Source organism: Seriola dumerili, unplaced genomic scaffold (assembly GCF_002260705.1).
Source record: "Seriola dumerili isolate Sdu_G_001 unplaced genomic scaffold, Sdu_1.0 BDQW01000242.1, whole genome shotgun sequence".
NCBI classification, from domain to species: Eukaryota; Metazoa; Chordata; class Actinopteri; order Carangiformes; family Carangidae; genus Seriola; species Seriola dumerili.
Window position 1 is genome coordinate 5947510 of NW_019174497.1, and position 25866 is coordinate 5973375.

Genomic DNA, 25866 nt, shown 5'->3' on the forward strand with positions numbered 1-25866 from the left:
AGGACATTAACACAGCATTGAGAAATCTTTCCAAGCTTTCTTTCCCACTCTCTAGCCCTGTTTTGCATCACGTTACTTTTATAGTCTTATTGGAACACATCAAGGTAGCTCATCAATAATCTTGCAGGAAATGCAGTCTCTCGACTGCACTCGAACCAACCTTCCCTCTGAATATATATCAGCAGCTGATAATATTCCTAGGGAGACCTGCGTGTGTGTCTGTGGGTCATATTACAGCAACTTTATCATTCTGTTGGGTATTTTCTGTTTCCTATGATGTCATGCAATTCCTGTAAAGTGTACTGGGTTATTATGTAGCCTGGGGAATGCATGAGTTGAGAGTTTCACTAATTAAATTGCTATTCTTGAAACCAACTATTACGGAAGGGCCTGCTCCTATTATTAGTAATTTCCTCTCACTTTATTTCATGCATTAGTAATGTTAGTAATCGTTTGGAGAGTGCTGTTATGATGTAGACCTATAGCTAATACTAATGCACAAAAAACAGTATATTTTAAATATACACCACAGTGGCAGATAAGTAATATGTTAACAATCCCATAAAGACATGTTCAAGATGGAAAAAAAAAGACATCCCAAACTAAACTATTCCTTTCATTTAAATTACAAATTTGACTATTTATTGGCTGGGAGCAGTAACTGTCACTGCTGGTTGCCATGGAAACTGCTTGAACTAAGTAGTCCAAGATGTAACCCCTGTAAAACGGCAAATTGTTGTTTTTGGATTTAGGTTTTTGTACATGTTAAACAAATAAGACATACCATGTTAATTAGTACACTTTAGAGATACTTGTATGCAGATTTTTTTTTTTTCCAATTGAAAGTCAGGCTAGCTGTTTCCTGTCTTTATGCTAAAGTAAACTAGCATTAAGCTAACCTGTAGCTGTAGCTTTGGACAAATATGAGTAGTATCTGTATTCTTGTTTAACTCCTAGCAAGAAAACAAATATGCATGTTTCCCAAAAATTTCAAACTTTTGCTTAAAGGCAAGTGAAGAAACACCAGCAGATGAATTAGAAATTAGCTCTCTTCTGTTCAGGTCTGCACACAGCTGCATTATTCTTCACAGTGAGTCAAACATCCAAGTTATTGTTAACTAACAATGTCAGCAAAACCCATTTTGAGTGGAAGCTGACTTTATGTAGTAAAGTACGTGTAAGTTATTTTCTTTCTTTCAAAACCACTCGTGTATTTCAGAGTCTCCCTAGTGCCGCAAGAAGCAAGCTGACACTCAAAATGGTGATTTTCCTGTTTGGTTTCCTATTTTTATGAATGAAGGCGGAGGTCAGTGAGCTTTTGTCATTTTCTGGTCTTAACCACCAGGGGGTGGAGCGGCATGCAGAAAGAATAGCCTCCAGTCTCTCTCTCTCTCGCTGTTCAGGGCTGTCTCTCACACAACATAAAGGCAACGTTCAGAGCTAAAAACTTGCAATTCATGGCATGGAGGAGTCAGCGGGCAGCTGCCGCCCTCTGATCTGTATAAGGTTAGGTGGATGAGCAGCAGATCATGGTCTGAACCCAGTGATCATCGAGCCGAAGCAAAGCCTCGTCTAGCTGCTCGAGTGTAGTCCTCTGTTTTTTTTTTTTTTTCTTCCCTGTCTTCTTTCTCTTCTCCTCGGTGAAATCTGACACAACATCAGAGGCTTTTCGCTCTAGTTTGGATGGCAGATTCAGGCTAATTGGCCTGCGTGTTTTGCAGTCAAACAGTATCAAGAGAAAAGAAACATTCAGCTCATACTGCAGCGATTCAGATGCCTTCAACTTTGAGCGAGAGGGACAACCCCTAAAACCCCGTTTTTACACGAGGGAAAGACACACAGACATCTCCGTTATCTTCCACTTTATGAAAAGGACGCGTCTCGGTGAAAGGTGATCGGAGAACTGACGGGAACCATGGCAGCTACTTTATCGGCGGATGAAGAACAGGTAGGCCTTAAGAGTCTTTATGCTTTCACTTCTTCCTTTCTGTGTTAAATCGCCCTGAATTGTTCCAGTCTCGGCCCTACCTGGAGGTATTTTTGGCCCTGTCCATTGCGTGTGCGCACCGCAGCGAGTGGCGATGGCGGTGCGCAATGGTGGATTTGTTGCGAAATGATCCTGTGTGCGGAGCGGAAATATTGTATCGATTTCTGGCGCATTATTGCTCTCGTTGCATCACTGTCAGTTCCTCTCCAGCGGCCGAGCTGAACTGTTGCGAAAGAGGCCGAGCTCGCCTTCACCAGCCTCCACAGATGTGAAATAATTCAATGCGTGGCTCAGAGTTGCTCATTCGTGGGTGCAGACCGTGATATTACACCGGGGAAGGTTTTGGGGGAGAGCTGGAAACGCTGCCTGGTTCCACATTTGGCTCATTCAAAAAAAAAAAAAAAAAATGTGTACAGGAGAAACTTGGATAATAGTGTCATGTTAGTAATGTGGGAATGTGAAACTGGGTTAAACTGTAACATCTAAGCATCTTATAATGTAGACATATTCACAAATTTAAACCAATATGGAGAATCGGAAACGAATTTTCCCTTCATTTGTTTGTTTTATCAAGGCCTAAATAAGTTTCTGTAAACCCAAAGAGCTATAAACTTAGTTTTGATGCGCTTTTCCTTTTACTAACATGAATATTTTGGTTTAAAAACTGATGGACACCAAAATGAAACTCATTCTTTAGAGATTTCATATTGTTTCAAAAATAGCCAAGTCATCTCAGCACTGAGCTCTGTGTGTTTTAGATATTATTTGCTCTTGAAGTGAATGAGACTTAATTTTGGATCTGAAAAAACAAATCTAAGTAAGTAAATCTGAGTAAGGTAAATCTGAATTGCTGAGCTCACTCAAAATAATCCAGTTGACACTTTATCATTGGTAGAGTTGGAAAGATAAAGCGATTAGTTGATCAACAAAATAGTAACTGGAAACTTTTTGATAATCAAATTTGACACATTTCCTAGTTTTTGTTGCTGTTTTCTTTGTCTTCGTAAACTTAGTATCTTGAAGCTTTGCCGAGCTGGTCAGACTAATCTAAGCTAAACTAAACTAACTAAAGGAAACGGCCATTGGACATTTTGTCACTGTTTCCTGAAATTCTAAGGAGCAAATGATCAATAGATAAATCAAGAATATTATTGATAAAGAACTGTTTATTGCATCCCTAATTATTTTGTACACCCTGACAAAACTAATGCAGTCGAATACAACACCAGCAATCTGTAATAAATCATACCTTTTATGAAGGTTATGATGTTCACTTCTTGTTGTCTACTTTTGCTGTAGTTTGTGGTGCTGTTGGGTTGCACTGAGAAGTGTTTCCAATATTTTGTCCACCACATTTATATCAATGAGTGTAGGTCATTAAGTTGAATCAACACCTCTCTACAACAACAAAAACTGAATATTAACCTTTAGGGAGTTGAGATTTATTGCAGGGCCGATGTATTGGACTACATTCGCTTTTTAGTTTCTTATAAACTGGCAACTTAGTGTGAATTATAACATTTATCTTAGTTTGTAGTTCAAATATAATCAGTCAAACCAACAGTGGCATACAGCACCCAACCTATCAGAAGTTCAACGTGAGCAGAGTAAACGTGCTGTGGTTGGTAGTTTTTTGAACATTGTTCATTTCAGTTTCTGTGGTGGAATAATAATCAGTTTGCACACATTTTCAATCTATGTTTGATTTTTCAAGTCTTCTTCTTCTTTGGTGCTGGTCATGCTCATGTCTTCTCTCCCCACTGACTCCTCTCATGATCTGGTCAGCAGAAAGCCTTATCTGGCAACTCCATTTCCTGTGTGAGCCAGGGCCCCCGCTAGGGTACCGGACGCCCTCATTACATCCACAGCCTTGTGCTGGGTATATTGTGTGTGTGTGTGTGTGTGTGTGTTTCTGTGTGTTTCTGTGTGTGTGTGTGTGTGTGTGTGTGTGTGTGTGTGTGTGTGGTAGGGTGGCTCTCTCGGGAGTGTACACGGGTGTAGTGGAACTTCACTCTAACGGCAGCTGTTAAAAGCATTTCCACCAGACTCGGGGGAAGGGGGAGTTTATGAGTTACAGAGTGCCTGTGTGTGTCTATCATGTGCTCTAGAGAAAATGTGTGTGTGTGTGTGTGTGTGTGTGTTGTGTCTACTCCCAGGAAGCAGTGGAGTGAGAGAAAGTGGGGAATAGGGAGAGAGTGACGTTATTGACTTCCTGTTTTGGTATTGACTCGTGCCAAATGGGACTCACTGAAGTGAGGAGAAGCCGCTTGGCAACTGCAGTCCTACATTTGTAAATAGATTAGCATGGCATCTGTAATCATCAAATAGATTCTGGAAAGACAATGTCAAGGACAGCCACGAATCCTCGTTAGTATAATAATAACAATGAAGGAATGCATTAGCCCTGTCTGTAGGATCAAGATGTAATCATGACGCTGCAGTGACCCTCCAATACTTTCCATAACCCTTCTCCTAGCTGAGACATGAATACAGCCACCATCTACAGCATGACTCCTCCTGGCTGGAATGTGATTTCAATAGGCTTCATGTGAATACTGAGACATCAGTGACCAATTCCTGTAACTAAGGACTATGATGATTGTGAGTAAAACAAAACACAAATCCACCTTATGTATCCCAGTAAGTCAGCATGCACAATACCGTCACCCTTGCAATGACGCATCTAATTGAAATGCAGCCACTAATCAAAATTATCTGTGTTTGACAAGTTAAATCTTATACCACGAAGAAGGTGTGAAGAATTATATTAGTGGTGGATAATGCATTGTACAACATAATACGGTGAACAGCATAATAAACAATGTAGTCAACATGTGTAGTCATATTTAGCAGCACAGAGCAACAACAAATAGATCTGGTTTGTTGCAAGGATCCAGTGAACCAATACTGTGGGTAGTTGTGGCAGAAAAAGCCTAAATCGAACATGGTTGGATGAAGCACAGTGTCAAGGTTGTAGGCGGCAAAAGTTCATAAACTGTACATGGATGATGCATATTGAGCCGCAGAAAATAGAGGTGTACAGAATAATAACTGTAGAACATGAAATATAGGAGTTTAGAGTATTACACGTTCAGGGGACCCTTTTATTAGACAGGGTTAAGATTGGTGAAGATGAACACACTTGAACCTGAAGATATTGTCTATGATAATATAAGCATTAATGTTGTTTAAGCAAGGCAAACCGTGTTTCCCAGTTTAAGCTAAAACTAGACATAAATTTAGAAGGATACTGAAATGGAAGTGATATATCTCCTTACTACTGATCTCAGAACAGCGTTCGGTCCCATAAAGGACTGGCCTGTTTACATTCATCATGTAATTAACTGCCTTCTTGTAGGGGTCAGCAGGCTATTGTATCTGAAAGCTAGCTTGACTAACAGCCGCTTGTATCTATAGTTTATATATAGTCATTTTTGTGAGTGTGGCTGTGGGTCTAACCTGTTGACAATAGCAGTGTGTATGAAAACTAAACTTGTACATTAGGAAATTACTTGAACAGTCTTTTCTTCTTAAGCGTTAAGAGGTCGCAGTAGCATGGCAGGTGAGAGAGAGAGAGAGAGAGTGAGGCTGGCGACCGGTGCAGAGAGTTAGAAATTAGCAGTGTAATGTATGTGCACTCAAGGATATTTGTCAGTAAATAAATGCTACAACTCCTTAAGACCCAAGTTCCATTGTCTCCCATGTGCTTCCCAGCTACAGTCTAGATGATGAGCCAGGAAAGGTTAACAACACTGAGGCAGGAAAATGCAGGCTTCTGCATTGTCACTGGAGTGTGTCATTGTCAGTTAATAGTAAATATAAGATTATACGTCTGTACCGCACGTATGATATGTTTAGTGTCAGGTCCAAGGAATAATCCTAATACCTCTTCAGACAGGAAGGAGTGCCGGAAGGTGAACATGTCCAGGCAGAGAGCAGCAAGATGCAAGAGAGAGACTTTCAGTACAGGAGAGACGGACAGCACAAAATCATGATGGATGAATCAATATTTAATACATTCATTACTGCTCATGTCACGTCCCATGGTATTTGGTATATCACGACTGTCAGTTAACAGTTCCACAGTGCAATGTATCACATTGTGTTGGTGAGAAAATTACAGTCGTGTAAAGTGATGTGATGAAATAATTGTGAATAATGAGTGTTTGAATTCTCAATTCACTGCTCACTACAGAGTAAAGTACTGAGCGTCTGTTATTTAGGGAGTAGTAAACGAGAGAACAATGGAGTGATTTTTGAAGACAGTCCTCATCTCCCTGCAGGAACACTTATCTGTTTTGTCAAAGTTGTTTGCTGCAGCAGTGAGTTGTGTGGGACCGGGTCTCCGACCTTTGTGGACATGTGGGCTTGGTTTTAGGGCCGTTCGGCTGAGAACTGACCCCAAATTTATCCACTAGCTCCCAAGCACAGCAGGTTCCTACCACAGTGAACCTAATCAATTAGTTATTGACTGTCATTGTCAACACCGCCAATGAACATCCCCAACCATCAATGAACAATCCTGACAACAAACAGGATTATGTAATCTCAGCTGTGTATTGGAAGGCCAGAAGCCACTTGCTTAAAATGCCTCACATGGAATTTCAGAACAACAAACGGAGGAAATGAAGACAGCTGAACCAGTGAGGATGGAAAAAATAGACTTTTGATCTGACAAATTCTGTACGTGCATGGACCTCTCAGTGTATTTAGATTCATGTCATGGTGGTTTAAGACAGATTTAAGTGTTTTTAAATGAATAATCAAGAACTTTGAGGAAAAAAATCTCCTGCTGTATCAGAAGTGGAGCAAGTCAAGCAAATATTTATTCATCCTCCAGGAACTGGACAGAACTGAAGTCACTCCTCCGCAGTGAGTCTTCCACTCTAGTCCGGTGTGCTTTCATGAAAACAAACTGGTTCATCCTCAAATTCCACTCAGGCGGATATGGCCTCTAGTGCAGAAAAACCAAACAAGACTGGCTTCTCCAGGAACAGAGGGTCACTGCCTGGAGTTGGCAGGCTCCCCTTAAAAGGCCAAGAGAGAAAGAGCAGCTGTCAGACCATTGAAATCTTGGAAACCCGAGTGTACCTGACAGCAATCTGACAGGAAGTTGTCTTTGGCCAACACTGAAGGATTAACACTTCACAGTGCAACAACAAAGAGTAGACATCCCTCATTAGATGGAACTTGTGGAGTTTTTGTTACAAGAAAGTACCTCACCATATAAGTCAAATATGTTTTTCTTGAAGCCAAGTGAATTCTAAAACATTTCATGAGTATAAACAACTTAGAATTACTCATAGAGACCGGTTTTCCTCCTTTCATCACAAACTTTTTGTTTTACTTTTGGATTTTATAAACCTTGTTGATATCACCTGTTAGTTTTACTGCAGTTTTCTCTGCAATTCATTTTCAAGTGAGACAAATCATAGCTCTACGTCACGCAGTAGATTCCCACTTCTGTCTTTTTCTATTTTTCTTGTTTAGTAAGTTGAGAGAATTTGAACACTCAACTGTCTGTGGCCTTGAGTCATCATCTTCCTTGTGATTTACACTAGAGAAATGGCACCCGCTATTTACGTACTGATTATACTCCCTAGATATGGGGAAACAATCCTCTGTCTGTAGATTAGGTGGTAGTTACTTTGACTGTTTTGTCTTCATCAGTGGACGAAGCTGGCTAAGCTGTCAACATGTGACCCAAGTGTTGAGCGTCAGTCATGTGACAGGAGGTGGTTGTAAATGGGAGATGCTAACCTATGTGAAGACTTTCTAAAAGACTCTGTCTGTCTCTGGCCATCTATGGGCTCCTGGTCAGTAACATTGACCCTCTCTCAATTGATGCTATGACCAGCTTTGGTCTGGTGCTCACAGACAACTGGTGCCACATTAGTTCCACAACTGGGTCATGTGGTGACACAGGGGCCAGCTCCATTTGCTGAAGAAGGCCATGAGATGTAATTGAAAGCTATAAAAAAAAAAAAAAGCTATTAAGTGAGTTTTTTTTACACATACTATTCCCAAAAGTAAAACGTGAACTTCCTTTCTCAAAGTTAGGAAATACTATCAGACACAATAAAGTATTGGTTAAGTTTCTAGTTGGAGCTATTCTGTCATAGTAATGCCCCCATTTTTCACAGTAAAATAGGTCATCGTAAGATTGTAATGTGTTGTTCATAGCTCACTGTTGGGTCTGAAACATTTGCTTGTCAATTCATGTTTAAAAATCTTAGAGATCTAGTCTCTAATGTGCTGAAAAGAATTCAGAGGAACAGCCCTCCACATTTCCCCCCATGAGAATCGGATATGAACCCGGCCCTGTCAGGTGCAATCATCCCTCATCCCTTGCATGCTAAGGCATCTGAACAGAGCAGAAGCTGCAGGCCCTCGTGTCTGTGAAAGCACTGGCTTTCCTGAGAAGAGACAGTGGCATCCTGTCTTTGAGGCTCAGCGCTCGTCAGTGATCGTTTTGTATTCCTAAAGAGCCGTGGACTCCCAGAACTTGACTTCCTGTCTCCCATGCATGCCCCACCGCTGCTGTGCCTGACCAGAGAAGCGGAACCCTGTGTTTAAAGTGTAAGCTTTCATTGCCTCCTCTGTCGCCTTTTGACGATTCACTGGGTGCTGACTCGCTAACTCTGCGGGTGCTGAGGGCGGTGGGGGGTGGGGGGGGTGGGGGGGTTGGGGTTGGGCCCGAGGGAGTGTATAATAAGACCAGAGGGGAGGACAGGAAGCTCCTGAAAGACTGCCGGCTAAATGCATAAGTTCTTTGCAAGATGGCTGGAGAGTCTTTTTATGGTAAACACATTTTCCAAGTGCAGTGTATGATATGAATTCAACTGGATGTTTTTAGATTTGAATCAGTCTGCTGAACACTCCAAAAAACACATTCTGAAGCAAGCCAACTTTCTCTAATTAAGTTCCTTTGTTTTAAAGTGGCTATGTTAAATATTATCACCCGACTCAGCACCTTCAGTTGGTTGTTTTTGGTTTTCCATCCCACAAATTTGCTGTTTTGGTTCAGTCTAACCGCTCTGTGTTCCTTTTTCAGCAGCTGTTTTCAGCAAAAAGCAGTAAAAGCCCACTGTACGCGACAGTGATAGGGTGTATCAGTGTGTAAATAAGCAGCTGTTTGCTAACTCTGACCTTTTTATCAATGCACATGGTGATAATATGAGTTTTGTGGTCATAGATTTTTTTTTTTTCTTCTGCTGGCCAAAAAAAAAATCAGTTACTGCAGAGTTAGTATATGTTGCACTTGATTTTGTGAAAACCTGTAGCAAGTTTTTTTTAAACTATCGAAGCAGTCTTTGAATTTTGAATGGCAGTTAATGCCATGGAGAGTTAAACGTTACCACCAGTAATCCGACATAATATGAGTCCTTGTTTTTGGCTCTTTTCCTCTCTGCTTTGCTCTTGTCTCCTGTGGTTGCAGCCAGATTTCGCAGGAAACTAATTGGCATCTTTACCCTGAAACATGCACATGTGTAAGAGTTTGATGACCAGTTCATCATATTCTAAGAGGAACAGAAAACTAGGAAAAAAAAAAATTTAAAAAAGATAAAACCTAAAACTCTTTTTAATTGTCATTGCCATCAATGATATCCTTTCACCAAACATCATGTAGAACTGCTTCATTAACTGATATCTCAGCAGTCGGAAAAATACACATATGACTGGCTTTATTACCAAGTGCTATGCAAACTCTGAGTGTGTTACCCTGTCATTATTGCAGCTTCAACTCATAAACACCAGTTCAGCAGGATTCCATCTTCCTCCCCTCTCATGCTCCTGCACTCACTTCATAAAAACTATGTCAACATTTTACTGAACAGAATTCACTTACATGCTCCTGTTTACATTCCCACTCTTCAGTTTTAATTGTTCCTTTTTTTGTTTGTTTGTTAGTTTGTTGTTTTTTTTTTTGTTTTTTTTTAGCTCAACCATGCACTGGAATTTTCTTTGTCCCTTCATGACTTCTACAAAGTGCCAGGTCTCTCCCCAAGATAGCTGTGGTTAACACACGAGATGAACCAGCAAAACTGAGGAATAACTTCCGTGCTTGGCTGCACACATTTTATTTTGTACGTCCCTGTCTATGTGCAGCCTGCATACACCCTCACAGGGCTCCTGTGTATGTATATGACACTTCCTCTGAGGATGTATCAAGTTTAAAGCNCACTGTTCTCCAGACTATACAACAGCACATGAAACACGACCGTAGATGTCTAACCAGGCCATCAAATTGTGTTGGATATTCTGTGAGGCGGTATATGACACTTCCTCTGAGGATGTATCAAGTTTAAAGCCCGGTTTCACTTCCTTCCTGTTCGACCCTTCGATTATGGGAGTTTGTGACCACATCTGTGTCTGTTTCAGGCTACCAGGCAGTTTCTGGAGGAAATCAACAAGTGGACCAGTCAGCATGGTGTGTCACCGCTGTCGAGGGAATTGGCCGTCAAGTTCCTCATGGCTCGCAAGTTTGACGTCCTCCGTGCCATCGAGCTCTTCCACAGCTACAGGGTAAGGACAGACAGACAGAATCGTGTAGATTTAAACAAATTTGCAGCTGCCTATGTACACAGAGCACTAGAGGACTTTTAGGCGACGTAGCAACTTCTGCTCCCCATATTGCAAGTCCACACCTTTTGAAAACAGTAGCTATGTCTGTAGATATGTCTGTGAGCAAAGTCTTACAATACCAGAATTTTGGTACCGATATCAAAAAAACTTTACGATACTATAGTATAGTATCGTAAACAGGCCTAAGCATTTGACACTAACTTTAAATACTCAACACTTCTCAATACTCGACTCTACCGACAGTTTTATTTACTCTCTAGCTTTGTGGTTTGATACCCTGTCGCTCTAAAGTAATGAATGTTACACAGCCACAAGCAGAGAGACATTAGCTCGTCTCATCACTCTCCACTGTGCAAACAGGTGTCTTTTGGAAAGACCGCCACCTCTTTCTCTTCATTAGCTTGATTCAAGGTCATGAGCGGGTGAAGGGAAACCTCGCGGGCATACACCGCATCCTCTGTCAACAGGTTCTCGCAAAGCCAACAAAAACCCAAAGCTCCTGGCTTCAGCATTGTCGGCTTGTTGCACAGCACAGAGCCAGAAAAGGCAAATGTCATTAGGTGAAGAAATTGTTTTAGATGAGCTGACTCATCTCAAGCTATTACCCCGGTTGCTTTGGTGAAAACATAGTTTCCAGTTTTCAGTAATCTAAATTTAGAAATGTAAGTGCCTCATCAGTTTAAAGACTTTCTATTTCAAACATTATCAAGAATCTACAACCACATTGGAACAATCTTTCTTGTGTACCTAACATTTTCTTGCTTATTATACAGTATAGCAGCCATTATTTTCACAGAGGAAATTGTATTATTTCAGCCTGTTGTTTGGACAATTATGACACAAGAATGTAACTAATTGCCTCTGCAGTTTGGTACCTTTGTGATTATTTCAGATGGGCAGAAATAACTGACGACATGTTACAAATTACAAAGAATAAGCAACAGAACATTTCAGTGTAGCCGTCGTTAAAACTGCAGGTCGATCCCAGGGTAGAACGGACGAGGTAATGTGGAGCGTCTTCACCACACCCACAGCCACAGCAACACAAGGCCCTTTTTTATTTAACAAATTTCTTCAGAAGAGCCCCGGCCAAGCAAGAGATCATCTAAACAGATGCATCAGAACACACACACACACACACACACACACACACACACACACACACACACACACACACACACACACACACTGAATTAAACACTGCCAGGATATTTCAAGAAGCAGCCTGCAGTCCTATTCGGCTTTCCAGAGAGCTTGAAGCTTATCACGAAGTAAGTGTTGTCGTCAGAAAAATTCATTGGTAAATGCTGAGGTTATGAGGTTAGCATAAATAAGGAAAGTTTCACAGGGCACGATGGATCTGCATGTAGAACAATATTAAACACAATGATAGATTAGGGTGCTTTCAACATAAGTCGAATAACACAGTTTAAATGCGAGGCGCGCAATAGCCTGATGAACATTGTTTGTGTTCTCCTTTTCGTTCCTGTTTGTTTGCTGTGCTTTTAAACACCTCCCTGGGGAGAACCATAGAGTGAAACAGGCCCAAGTTCAAAACATGCATTGGAGTATATCTATAGCAACTAGCTGTCTTACCTATAGAGAGGTCGAGAGGCCACCCGACTGTGTGCCACAGCTGAGAACAAGACGAGTGGAGTGTCAGGACTCACTGAGAGCAGAGCATAATTGAATGTGTTAGAGAAAAAGATGTCTGTTCACTTATATCACTGAAATAGCAGCTGGTGACCTTGGTGATATTATTACCACCAAACCGGAAAATGATGATCAAGATGAAACCTTCAGGGCAGAGCCAGTGGATCAGACTGCAGGTCTCATTTACCTTATGATCTGAAAATAACATCTAGATAATAATAATAATATAATCAAGACCTTCTCCTCCGAGCCACGTAGTAACTACCAGGGAGTCTCATATTTGTCCCTGAATGGTCTATACTGCTGTAAATTTCATCCTGGCCACATTTGAACATAGAAAATGGGATTTATCTGCTCAGATCTGCACCGGTTTATCCACCGCAGCAAACGGAAAGTTCCCAGACGTCTCGCACAGGCTCTAATGACCTGAATAGCTTCAAGACGTGGCGGGATCTTACCACCTACCTTTTTTTTTTTTTTTTTTTTTTTAGTGAAGTTGTTTCAGTCACCAAGGTGGGTTCTTATTTGATTATTCGCGATGAATGGTTGGCCTGCATGAACACAACACATTTCTGAAAGCCTTGAGTGTGACTTTGAGAAGGATTAGACTCCCCCTTGCCACACCACAGTTCATTTAACTCAGTTTAATGCTGTGTCAGCACCGGGACAGAGGCTGGGGACAAGTAATTTGTTAGAACAAACTTGAGGGAAAGTTTGCAGTGCAATCCTTGTTTGGTTTGTTAAGGGGGGGGGGGGTACAAACAGGCTCGAGCTGGCATTCAAAAAGAGGTGGTCGATGGTGTAAGACTTGGCATAAATCATCTATATTGTATCATCTACTGTGACTTGCTGTTTATCTATTAATCTTCACACCTTGATAAACAATTAAGCATCACAAACAAAGTTTCTGAAATGTATTTGTATGAATTATTTATACTAATTCTTACAATATCACATATTATTAAAACTCAGCACTCCCGACTTCAGCACAGGTTTAAGAACTGAGCGGGACTGGTTGAATGCCAACAAGCTGTTCCTTAGTAACTGAGTAACTGAAATCCATGTTTAGTGCCAAGAACATAATCTAAGATCATGTAAACACTGAACAAAAGAGCTTCACGTGTCCTACTTACTATCACACACACAGGTTTTTTTTTAACAACTATTTTTACTGGGGTTGTCAACATTGAACAGACAGTTGAAAATAGGAAAAAGTATTCCAGCTGCAGACACAAAGAAAACATAAAAAAAAATATGAAAACAAAAATAAAACAATATAATCAAATTTAAAAATTTTTAACAGGTGAATTAACAAACATGAGGAAAACATGGACATATAATAACTTTCCCTTTTACTAATTTTTCTTTTCTTTGGTGCAGCAGTTTTTTCTTTCTAAGTATGCAGAGGTTTGTACTAGTTTGCAAAGCTTTAATTTATTGCATATTGAGTTCAGATATAGACAACATGAAAAATGTATCATGACAAGATTAACTAGAAAAGTAAAGAGGGGGGAAAAGTAGATGTTGAATAGGTGAATGGATGTTTTTTTATGATTGATTTTCTTAATAATTCACACCTTTCTGTGAGCCTATACACAGACGTTATTTAAAGCGACTATAATCTATATATACTTGTATGTGACAGAAGTTCCTCGTTGTGACAAACCCACACCCAACCCTGAACAGTTCCCCTCAGCTCTACAGAGAGTCTTTGCATCTTTCAAATCCTTGTTTTGCTTTTATGGTCTCCAAGTTGCAGATTTAATCATATCATTTTAGTTCTATTGTATTATGTTGTTCTTATTCATTTATGTTGTATATTCTTGCTCATGTTCAGTATACTCTAGATTGTTTTGTAAAACCAAAATGCATTGTCACGATCTCCATGAAAACGTGTCACAGTAATCTCTCAGTGGGCTTGTTCTCCAAACGCTAGAACAATTTGACAGTTTGACATTTCACAGTACATTCAAGATTTGTCTTTTGGTTCAGTGTCATCAATCATTCTCAGGATATGACAGATCAGTGTCAGTTGTCATATACATATCTTACTGTCAGGCATTAGGCCTATTTGCATCACTGATTACAAGACTTGGAATATGGCTGCCCTGTCTCTCTCAATAGCAATAATAATGTGATTTGTAAAAAAAAAAAAAAGTAATTTAAAAAAAAAAGAAACAAGGAATAAAAGAGCTGCAGTAACTGAAATGAAGGCAGTTTACATCTACATATCAAGCGTAGAAGCCTCAGTAAATGCTGCATTAAAATCAGTGTAAATTCAATAGGTGAGGCTGATCCCTACCTCATCAGTCCTCGTAATTCCGTATTATTAAAAATAAGAAAATCGGGAGATAAAACTGTGAATGGAAATGACACCTTCCAAGCTGGGGCTCACAGTAAGTTCAAGAAACTCCCACACAACCTCCGTGGGGGAGGGAAAAAAAAAAAGGGAGTGTAAACCATGCAGAGAGGGATCGTCCTGGCAGGAAAGTCAGGCATGCAATTCCCTATTGTTCACAGGGGAAGAATTCAACTCAAAGTGATGGCCTGTTATAGTAACAGCAGAGCGTCATTTCACATGCTGTGATCTGTTTTCTTCAGGAAACGCGTCTTAAAGAAGGAATCGTCAGACTCCAGCCTCAGGAGGAGCCTCTGCGCTCGGAGCTGCTCAGTGGAAAGTTTACTGTGTTGGTAAGTGGGCCCTCTAAATCTTGACCATTTGGCATCCCTTAAATGGAATATTCCAGTGTTTTGTCATGTAACAGAACAAGTGTAAGACAGGCGATGTTCTATACTTATTATAAACACGACAAATTAAACAAGTCTGTGTATCCAAAGCTTTTATGATCTTGTTCCTCTGTGACGTGCAGCTTCATTGTTGTTCTAAAATGAGTAAGAAACATCAGTGAGACACGCTGGAGACACATGTCCCTTCATTATGATGAACATGTGTACTGTAGTTTTTTTTTTTGAGTAGAGCCCACATTAACCATGTTGGTGTCATATATGCCTTTTAGAACACTAAATCTGTATTAATCCGCATTAATCTGAAAATAGTCCCCAATAAATGCTTTTCTTTGAGTAAATAAAAAACCACAATGCCCTGATGTTTTGGGATTTACTGACCCCTTTTTAGAAATTAAATTATTTATTTGTGACCTGTTTTTTTTTTTCAGTAGGAACCAGTGAGCTTGGGTCTGAGTGCCACAGACAAGTTGTTCCCTTTCAGAAATGTAGGCTATTTTGGACTTGTAGAGGAAATGGCTTGGCTCGAGGATCAATCAATCAATAACTTAAACTTCAACTGTAATGAGCTCACGTTTCATTAACAAGAAGGTTTGCAGAATAAATCTGAGTGCAAACTCCCATAATCAGGAATTGAGGGGTCGAACCCGGTGTTCCTGTGCCAGATAAACTTAGCCTTTTGTCAACCAAATCACAACCATAAAAGATGCCCCCCCCCTCCCCAGCACAAACACACACACACACACACACACACACTCACACTCTCCCTGCATTTCCCCTCTTCCTTCCCCATTGACGTGCCACAGTGGCATTGATGCTGTACATCCTCTTGTCTGACGTCTGAGTTCTCCAGCCTCAGCAGCGGGTTTCATATCCTGTCTGAGGTATTTTTAGCCCCCATGCCCGAGAGCACGAGCTTATTTGCTTACAAAGGCCGGTTCTGGAGTATCGGCGGCTTCATTCAAATAAAGACCCTCAGGTTCTTACGACACCGGCAGCAGCCTTCAATCTGATCAGCTCTGACATGAAAATATGATCTGTGTCCTTCTCAGAAAGAACGGCAGAGCTGTGAGATCTGCAGCATCATTACTGACAAGAATTGTTCCTCCTGCTGAATTGTTGACAGCCCCTTTTGGCAGTGTGCCAGTAACCAGCATATGAACTTAAGTGCCCCCCTGTGGTCATTGTTCATCCTTCATTTCTGAATAGCTTCCATTTGGCTGCCTTGTTGTCACACTGCAAACCAACCCCAGCAATCTCCTTCCAGTGGCCACATGATTTCTATGAAAAACACATCTGAGTCAATCCACTTGAAAAACACAACACCCACATGAAAAAGTGATCAGAAAACAACATTTTCCGAATAAAAGGGACAACACACATTTCAGTGTTTTTATCTGCATATGTGTAACCTGGTGCTCGTATACGTTGCGCAGTTCGGCACAAGATATTTGAGAGTTGGCAGTGAAATGGTGAATAACTTGTCCCACGAGGCTGACGGCTGATGTAACCTGTTAGTATTGTGTACTTTCAGAGTGTACGGGACCCCTCGGGGGCCTCCATCGCCTTGTACACGGCTAAACTCCACCACCCCAACAAGACAGGCAACCACGTGGTGCTGCAGGCCCTCTTCTATCTCCTGGATCGAGCTGTGGAGAGGTGAGGGCTGTGGTCTGACTTTTACAGCCTGAATATCGTCCGTCTTTAATCTTTATGGAATATTTTCACCTGAACATATTTTTCTTTCTGCTTATGTGGCTCATTCTACTGTTTAGTCTATCCACACTGTAGTTATTATTCATTTATAATGATCACAGGAAGTCCCCTCTATTAATCACTGTTGAACTGTTCACTTTGTGTATTGTTCATCTGTACACACTATTCATTGCATATTCATTCACTGAACTGGTCTGTCCGCTGTGTTGGGGAGGAGGGGGAGGGGGTTGCACTTGCCTGCATAAGTTAAAGGTTACCTGTGTAATATATATCATAAACATAAACACACACCTTTCTGGTTTTTCCGCAGCTTTGAGACCCAGAGGAATGGCTTGGTGTTCATTTACGACATGGCAGGATCCAACTACACAAACTTTGAGCTGGACCTGAGCAAGAAGATCCTCAATTTACTGAAGGTTAGAATCACATATGCACGTAAGACTAAATGTATGTACCGGACAAGGACAAATATCTGAGAGAATGAGATGCATGACCCTGGGAAATACACAATATAATATTAACAGGATTAGATATAAACATAACTACATATATTGAAAGGAGGTCGGTTGAATTTTCTGCTGTTGTTCAAAGTGATTCACTCCCTGCCAGGACAAGGGTAATACATAACTGCGGCACTATAACCTTCATCCTGGGAAGGAGCAGGCTGGTGTCTTATAGGAGTTTTATGCCCGTCCAAAGGGCAGAATGAATGGCTCACTGAACGAGGTGACAAGCATAAGAAGTATTTAATCCATACGCCATGGATGTGTAATACTCAGAGTGGTGCTTATTTTGGCAGTTACCTGCACGTCTCCCTGCATCTAAGTGATTTATGCTTCAATGGTCATGTAGTATGTCATCTGAAGTCAATAACACAGACACTTATGTGGCCGCATCAGCAGCAGCGGCCTCTATTTTGTGCCCACATATTGATCGAAAAATTGACTGGAGTAGTTGATATGTCCTCAGGAGAATTTATTTTATATGCAGGAGTACAGCACCACAATATAAAGTAGAGAAAGTATCAAGAAATTATGTTTGGATCCTCTCCAATATATGCTTGTCCTCAAGAAGTAATTAACTGAAAGGGTGAGCTTCTGTACCCTTGGTGGAGCACCTTTTCTTTCTACTTTATTTCCGACACAAAGAATTGGCATAGGAAGGAAGGATGAAATAAACCCTGTTGAATCTCGATTATAAACTGTTAATGTCTGTCTCCACCAGGGGGCGTTCCCTGCCAGGCTGAAGAAGGTGTTGATTGTCGGGGCCCCTGTTTGGTTCCGCGTGCCCTACAATCTGCTCAGCCTGCTTCTCAAGGAGAAACTTCGGGAGAGAGTAAGTGGAGGAGCTCCTTGCTGGGATTTCACACGTTTCATACACCTCTTCAGCTGCATGTTTATCATGATACTTTACTAAAAACTTTACTAAAAAGATTCACTGTAGTTTTTCTGGAATGACAAACAATAAGTGAGCAGGTAGTTCAGTGTCAGTTATTGTTGTGATCGGTTCTCACTAACCACCCTCCGCCCCTCGGACATCGCCGTGATGTTAACGCCTGAATCACTGGAATCGATCACCCTGCCACGTTACTGTTTCTGAAGAATGGGATTGGTATAGATTTCTGTGTAACCCGGTGGTCAACTGTAAATATTGTTTCAGGATTATGTATGAAATCATGAATAAGAACAATTAATAATTACTTTTTGACATGAGAATAGAAAAAAACTTCAAAGCTTCAAAGGATTCTGGGGCTAATTTAACAGTTTCATTTCAAACATGAAGCTAAAGCCTCAAATCTGTCTCCACTGGGTTTCTGTCTCATCTAACTCCAGGTTCAGATGGTAAAAATGGCCGAGCTGCGCCAACACCTCCCCCGAGACTGTCTCCCCCAGCACCTCGGTGGCCTGCTGCCTCTGGACGCGTACAGCTGGAACCAGCAGCTACTGGCCGGCCAGAATGGCAGAGTGGACCCCGTGGACGAGCTGGTGGGCATCCCACTGGAAGAAACTTCCATTCACGCTCCCGGACCCGAGGCCATGCGCCCGCAGGAGCTGCTGACGCACCTCGGCAGGCTTCAGCGCTCAGGCATCCATCAGGAGTATGAGGAACTCCGCAAAGAACCTCCGCCTGGAACCTTCCACTGTGCACAGTGAGTTTACAGCAGCGCACACACGCTGAAGGCGTAGGGTTAAGATTTGGTGCTCTGCATTTTCGTCACAGAGATGGGATTATTACTCAGAAAAATGAGTAATTACACATAATGCATACTCAATGCATACCTTTATTGAAAAGCAGTTAGTTTATTTAATTTCCCATGAAACAAACACTCTCATATATGGATAATAATCTCAGACACCATTGCACAGTGCACCATCAGACTACTGTCCTGGCTTTTGCTACTTGTGTTTATCTGGTGCATGAAATTGTAAAAGTGCTTTACTATTATTACAAGTAATCAATAACAATGATTAAGATTGTTAATCTAAACCCACACTACTAGCAGAAACAGACAAAATTTGCAGTTATCAAATGTTTTGTTGAAGATTTTAAATAAATAAGATGCAACCCATAGCACATATACCCTGTCTATGTACTCACTTCAGAATTCAGTTTAAGACCTTGCTGATTAGTTTTAAGGCTGTTAATGGTCAGGCCCCACCGTACATCACAGATCTTATCCATTGGCACTCAGCTCCTCAATCTCAGGTCTGAAAGCTCATCCCTCCTGTCTGTTCCACGATCACGATTATTATTCTGTTCTAATATTTTTAAATCTAAGCTAAAGACACATTTTTATTCACTGGCCTTCTTAGCTCTGTAACCTTTTAGTCTGTCACTTTCATAATTCATGTTTTCTCGTTTTTGTTAGTATGTTTATGTGTGTCTGTGTACAGTATATTTACTATACTTTCCTTGTGTTTTACTTATTTGTTTTACTTGCTTTTATTTATTTTAACTGTCCTTTTGTCAGCTCAAGCTGTGTTAATAAAGTTGACTTGAGTTGACTATACAAAAAATGCCATCAGAAAAACATGATAAATCTAAGCTTCTGATAATGTACACTGCGCTCCTTCATCTCACACACTGTACATGTCCCTGTCACAAGCTATATTACTTTAACATGTATTTATCCCGGGTGGTTGAGATGGTTACTGTCTTCAAAGTAACTTGTTTTCAATGTAGCTATCTAAACAGAAATAACACATACTTGGGAAATCGGGTTTACAATTTGTAGATCATCATTGTTTGCTGAAAAAGGTCAGAGGTGCCACTCATAATTTCTTTGTGTTGTCTACAGAGCAGTCTATAATCAGGAGAGGAATCGCTACGGAGACGTGCTGTGCCTTGATCAAACAAGAGTTCGTTTGAAACCCAGAAGGAACGAGGTTGGTGCTCTTCAGAATCTGCATGTTACAGGTGTCAGCCATAGCAAAATAAAAAGACCAGTTGCTTTCATGGTTACTCAGCGGCCAAAAAGAAAATGTGTCAGGCTTCAAACGTTTGACAGGCTGCCACACTGGACTGATATCAGCTCCTTTGTAAAGCAGAATACTGGCAGTCTGAGAAAAAGTATAACCAAAGTACTTCGATTGTGCTGCTTTTAATCCTCTAAAATGATTTGATAGTCCTGCGGCCTCATGTAGACAACTGAGCTCTACAGTCTCATTGCGATCACAGCACAATTCACTTATTTAGTGAAATTACATAATATACTCCAGTTGTTGCAATGGTTCCTTCCATCTTTGGGATAAATCTTTGTTGCTCTTACAGAGATCCGACTACATCAATGCCAGCTTCATGGATGGGTATAAACAGAAGAATGCATACATTGGTACTCAAGGTATGACAGCTATCACAGAATTTTGGTTAATGTTCTCTGGATTACTCTGAAATATTAAGAGCTTATACTGCTTTGTTAGCAAAAAACAAGTTTGCTTCTTTGTAAATTCATTTTAATTTTGTTTTAAATGATGCTTACATTGCCCTTAGATAATATGTTTAAATTTTACAGCAGACTTGAATACTAATTTGTGTTTATATACTAAATGTGTCATCACTAAAGATATGTAAGGAAACTTCATTATTTTTGTCCAGAAAATCTGAATTTTGAAAATCAGAGCAGATTCAATATAATTTGTTATAATTAAATATTATTCTCTGATAGACACAATGTTGTTGGTGTTGATTCAACTATGTAATAATTTTTGAGGCTATATTTACTGGTAATATTGTCTTCGACCGCATTATATACGAAAAGATGTTTTTTTTTGTCTAATAATTTGTCCAAATGCACAAAGACAACTGACTCATATTTTTTGATTAATTCTATTTTAATCTAAAGTTATAACAAACAAATTTCCAGTTTACTGTGTTTAGCTATTGATCACAAAGTTCCTGATATTAATATTCAGTGGCATTTAGACATGTAAATCTTGTTTGGTCTGGTCCACTTCACCACATGCTTGGCGTACTCAAATGTATCTGCCCATTTAGGCCTAGCAGTCAAAACTGCTGCATCATATTTAATTTGCTTTAAATCTCCTGTTGCTCTGTGTAGGACCATTGGAAAGGACCTACAGTGATTTCTGGAGAATGGTCTGGGAACAAAACATGCTTGTTATCGTCATGACAACCAGGTAATTTGAGTTGATTTTTTTTTTTTTTTTTTTTTAAACACCAATAAAAGTTCATACTTTATTGTTGAGTCATAAACAATTTGTCGGGTTAGAACCATGACTTACATTTATTTCATCAAGTAAGTCCTGTCTCTGTGCTGCAGGACAGACGAGGGCAGTCGGAGGAAATGCGGACAGTACTGGCCACTGGAGGAAGGGGGACAAGAGGTCTATGGCCATATGGCAGTGGTGAACCAAAGAGTGGACCACCACACCCACTACAACCACACAACCCTCGAACTGCACAACACTGAGGTAAAGAGAACCATGAACCACTGTATGATGTTTTTCTTCTAGCAACAATACGCAATTTGTCACCGAACAACTTAGGGGAAAATAAATGGCATACAAGGCAAATGACACAGCATAACAGGCAGGGTTCGAATTACAGGTGGGGTTTGAGAGAGAGAGGGGGGGTCTGACCCCTCTGATTAAGACTTGGACCCCCCCCCCCCCAAAATAGGTAAAAACAACAGTTCGGGGATTGAAATATATACCCTTCTTACCTGGACATTCATGCCTGGAACAATCTTCTGATACAATTTCAGACACCCCTAAAGTGGACCGTACCTTTTCTTAACCTTGACGCCTGCACTATACTGGGTTCCCTTTCACCCGGTGAAAAAGTTGACCCTCCCAGTTGTCATAGTATAATTCGCACTCTGATAGCAGGGTCAAAAATATTTTTGCAGTGGAAATTCTGGTCAATAAATTGCTATAGTGAGATCCATTTCCCTCTCTTTATCTGGGTCAGATGGAAGCAGGGTAAGCAGTGTAACCCAGACATCCTTCTCCCACACTAACTCTGCTAGAACCACTTCTTGGCCGAGTAAAGCCACTGCTCCGGGCCAAGTAATCAAAGCCACAAATTGTCAGTTTCACGTTTCTGTCTATGTACAGATTAGACAAATGAGATAAGCGGTGTTCTGCAGTAAAGATTTAGAGGTGTTGGTAGGCAGATTTTTTAACTTTGCTTTGAGTCAGGCTGGCTGTTTCCCCTCGCCTCCAGTTTTGATGCTCAGCTAAGCTAAATACATATTTACCGACATGAGTGGTTTCAGTTCTCATCTCACTTATTCCTGTCAATGTTGCAGTGGGGCCATATTTAAAGAGCACAATGCATTTTTGAATGTACATCAAGCTTGATGACTGTCAAAATATGTTTTTATCCGTTCAGACATGTGAACAGAGACAAGTGAGTCATTTCCAGTACCTCAGCTGGCCCGATTACGGCGTTCCCACCTCCGCTGTGACTCTCATTGACTTCCTGGGAGCTGTGAAGAGACAACAGAGGAAAATGGTGAAGGTTTTGGGACTTAAGTGGACGGGCCACCCGCTGGGACCACCGATGGTTGTCCATTGCAGTGCAGGGATTGGGAGAACAGGTGAGACCCTGAGATTGCATCTCTCTGAAAGCCTGATGTCTGATTATTGGCATTTACCATCATATCTTCAGTCCTGCAATAACTCCTTCATGAAGGTCACGTTATACTGATTATTTTTGTCCACCCCTGTCATATTAATTAGAGTAGGTTAAATTACAGAAACACCTCAGTGTAATGCAACACAGTTTAGATACGTCTTCTAAAATGATCATAAAGTTGAATAAACACCTCGCTAAAACAGGTACAATGAAAACTGAATACTATAACCTTCACGAAGGAAGGATTTATTTTAGGACTTTTGTGTTGAACTGCATTAGCTTCAGCTCGGCGTACCTAATACACTGGTAAGTAAGTGTATTTCAAGGACTGAAAAATGTTGGACACCCAGTTATGAAATTATACTATGAACTTCAGGAGTCATATAATCTGGATAACACAGAGTGTTTCACCAAAGCCTCATTTTTTTTTTCATGATGGTAAGAACAGTTGTGCTCCATTGTCAGTAATCTCTTTTTAAAATGTGTCACTTCAAAAAAAAAAGAAAAAAAAAACTACCTGTTGTTGGCAGGTACCTTCTGTGCCCTGGACATCTGTCTGTCCCAGCTACAGGACGTGGGCTCACTAAATGTGTGCCAGACGGTGCGACGCATGAGAACACAGAGAGCCTTCAGCATTCAAACCCCGGACCAGTACTACTTCTGCTACAATGCCATTTTGGAGCACGCCCAAAGACAGGGCCTGCTCCCAGCCAATCAGTGAGCTTCAGCCCCGACTTCCCGAACCAATCTGTGAGCCCTGCGATTTCCGCAGTCGATCTGTTAACCCCCAGCCGTGTTGTGCGACCAATTAGTGAATTCAGGAGAGTAACTTCCTCACAGACGCTGTCATTTGAAACTAGGCCATTCTTCATTGGCAGACCAAGACAAGACAGCGACAGTGAAAGGCTTGAGTGTTGACATTATGATGTTTCAGTCTGATAACATTCTGGCTGCCAACAATGTGACATTTTGTTTTTTGCTGAACATATCTCAGAAAATACGTGGCAGAGTGAACACACTGCTCTAGTGTTGTGCAGTTTCGTGGTCTGTGGTCAGGGACATTGGGTGAAATGATCGAGGTAATGCTCATTGACCTTTTGTTAATTTATATGCCACTTCAAACAAATGGTTTCGGGACCTTTTTAAAGGAGTAATTCACCCCAAAATAAAAAGTCAATCATTGTCCCCTTATCAAGTATCAGTTAAAATTCCACTGAAGTTTTCTATGGCTACAAAACAATGAATTTGACTTTTACTTGCAATTTCAGTCAAATTCTCAACATGGCCATGTCACTCTTCTCCTAACAACTGCTGTAGAAAAGTCCCAGTTTTTTGTGGCCAAATGAATTCCCAATAGACATAAGTACTTCTTGTACACAAACAATATTTTGGTCGGATGCATGCGGTGTAAGCACTAAGCTGGGATGATGATGGGAGTACAGTGGGTAACGTTATGGTTTTTTTTTTTTAAAACAAATTTTATTCATTGGAGTTTCAAGTGATGAACGAGAAGTTATGGACACAATTTTAATTTTGGGGTGAAATGATCCTTTAACCAAGCACACCATTTTTATTCCAAACAGAGAGTTTAATCACCACTCTCAAGCAACAATAATAGCGTAGTTTTTTCACCTCCTGTGTCCAGTCAATGCTGCGTTCACCGCAGTGGATTCTTAGCACATGGTTACGTAGATGGTACGAGCTAGCTCTGCATCGTCTCAGGAGTGTCGCACTGAACACAAGGAGGTGAGACTACCCAAAAAGAAACTTCAGTTGTCGTATTTCTTGCATGATGCATTCTCCTCTGCCTCAGTAAATATGGCGCTAACGAGGGGAAGAGCACATCCAAAATTATCAGGCTGTAATCTCCCAAATGGCTGTTACATCACGTCTGTGATCACTCATTAAACTGCTGTCCATGTGAATTCCTCTTTAGTTTTTCGTTTTGTTTTGTTTTGTTTTTCCAATGTATCCACTGAAGCCCAGATGCCTTCCGTCTCACCTAAACATTGAGATTTCCTGACCTGCAGTACAGTGACCTGTGTCTATGACCGCCTTTGCTCACGAGCAGTGCCATCATGCTTTAGTGATTGTGGGAATGTATTGCTCAACCTCGCCCACACTTGCATACACACATACACACTTGTTTAGAGCAGTCCATGCTGCGGTGACTAAGCCATTGAAGCATACATCTGTGTAAGTCATCAGTTAAGACCTCATGAGTAGTGCAATACTTTTTTTTTCTTTTTTTTTTTTTTTTTTTTACACAAATCATGTGTTAGCACTTTTAAATAACTATTCCCACTGTGCTCTGAGATTAGTCGTTACAGCGATAGGATGGGATGACAGATAAAACTTAATAGTAATTCTGTAGGTCTACACGTGATGCTGGGATAACTTGATTGTTATTGTTAAATTTAGTAATGCTTAAATATAAAACATTTAGTGACATTTTGGAATTACTGTAAACGTCTGCATAGAGCTTTATTGGGACAAATCAGGAGGATTTTACAGGGAAAACCAGAAATTAATGATAGAATAGCTGAATAAGCGTGCACAGGTCTGTGCCTACACCCTATAAAGTCCTTCTTGGGCACTTGAGAGTCAGAAATTTTGTCTGAAGTATATTTTCATTATTATTGTGTTACTTTAAGTTCTACAGACTGTGGTTGTAATCAGTGCTTTCATCTGGTCCCAATGTCTTGCCATTATTATAGAGTACATGTACAAATACTGAGTGTCTTTGTGTCATATGTTGCATTATGTTGTTGCTGGGTGAAAAAAAAATGTGTTCTTTACTACAGAATTCATATTGAATTTGCTTGTAGTGAAGCATTTTTTAAGTCTGCCATCCTCATGCACTCTGATTTTAGAATTATTTTTCCTTTCAATGATGGACGCAAAATGTGCCGTATTTTATTTTTCTATTGTATTCAACAACTGTTTTCATACAATTACCCAGGATTATACAGTTATCTACATTAATTTTATATTTGTTCTGTTATAACCTATTACTTTATCATTCATATGACTATTGAATCAAGCTATACTGTATTAAATACAAACCATGTCAACGTGTA

The 25866-nt window shown here is 40.5% G+C and overlaps 1 protein-coding gene across 1 annotated transcript; it reads left to right on the top strand.

Annotated features, from left to right (window-relative positions):
- Positions 1 to 1481: 1481 nt before the first annotated feature.
- ptpn9 (protein tyrosine phosphatase, non-receptor type 9) lies at positions 1482 to 25866 on the top strand. The gene is made up of 13 exons (XM_022756328.1): positions 1482 to 1948; positions 10370 to 10513; positions 14828 to 14917; positions 16506 to 16630; positions 16998 to 17103; positions 17912 to 18022; positions 18520 to 18836; positions 19986 to 20073; positions 20459 to 20528; positions 21246 to 21324; positions 21468 to 21618; positions 22541 to 22748; positions 23317 to 25866. The coding sequence occupies exons 1-13, from the start codon at positions 1916 to 1918 to the stop codon at positions 23505 to 23507; spliced, it is 1713 nt and encodes a 570-aa protein (XP_022612049.1). The 5' UTR covers positions 1482 to 1915; the 3' UTR covers positions 23508 to 25866.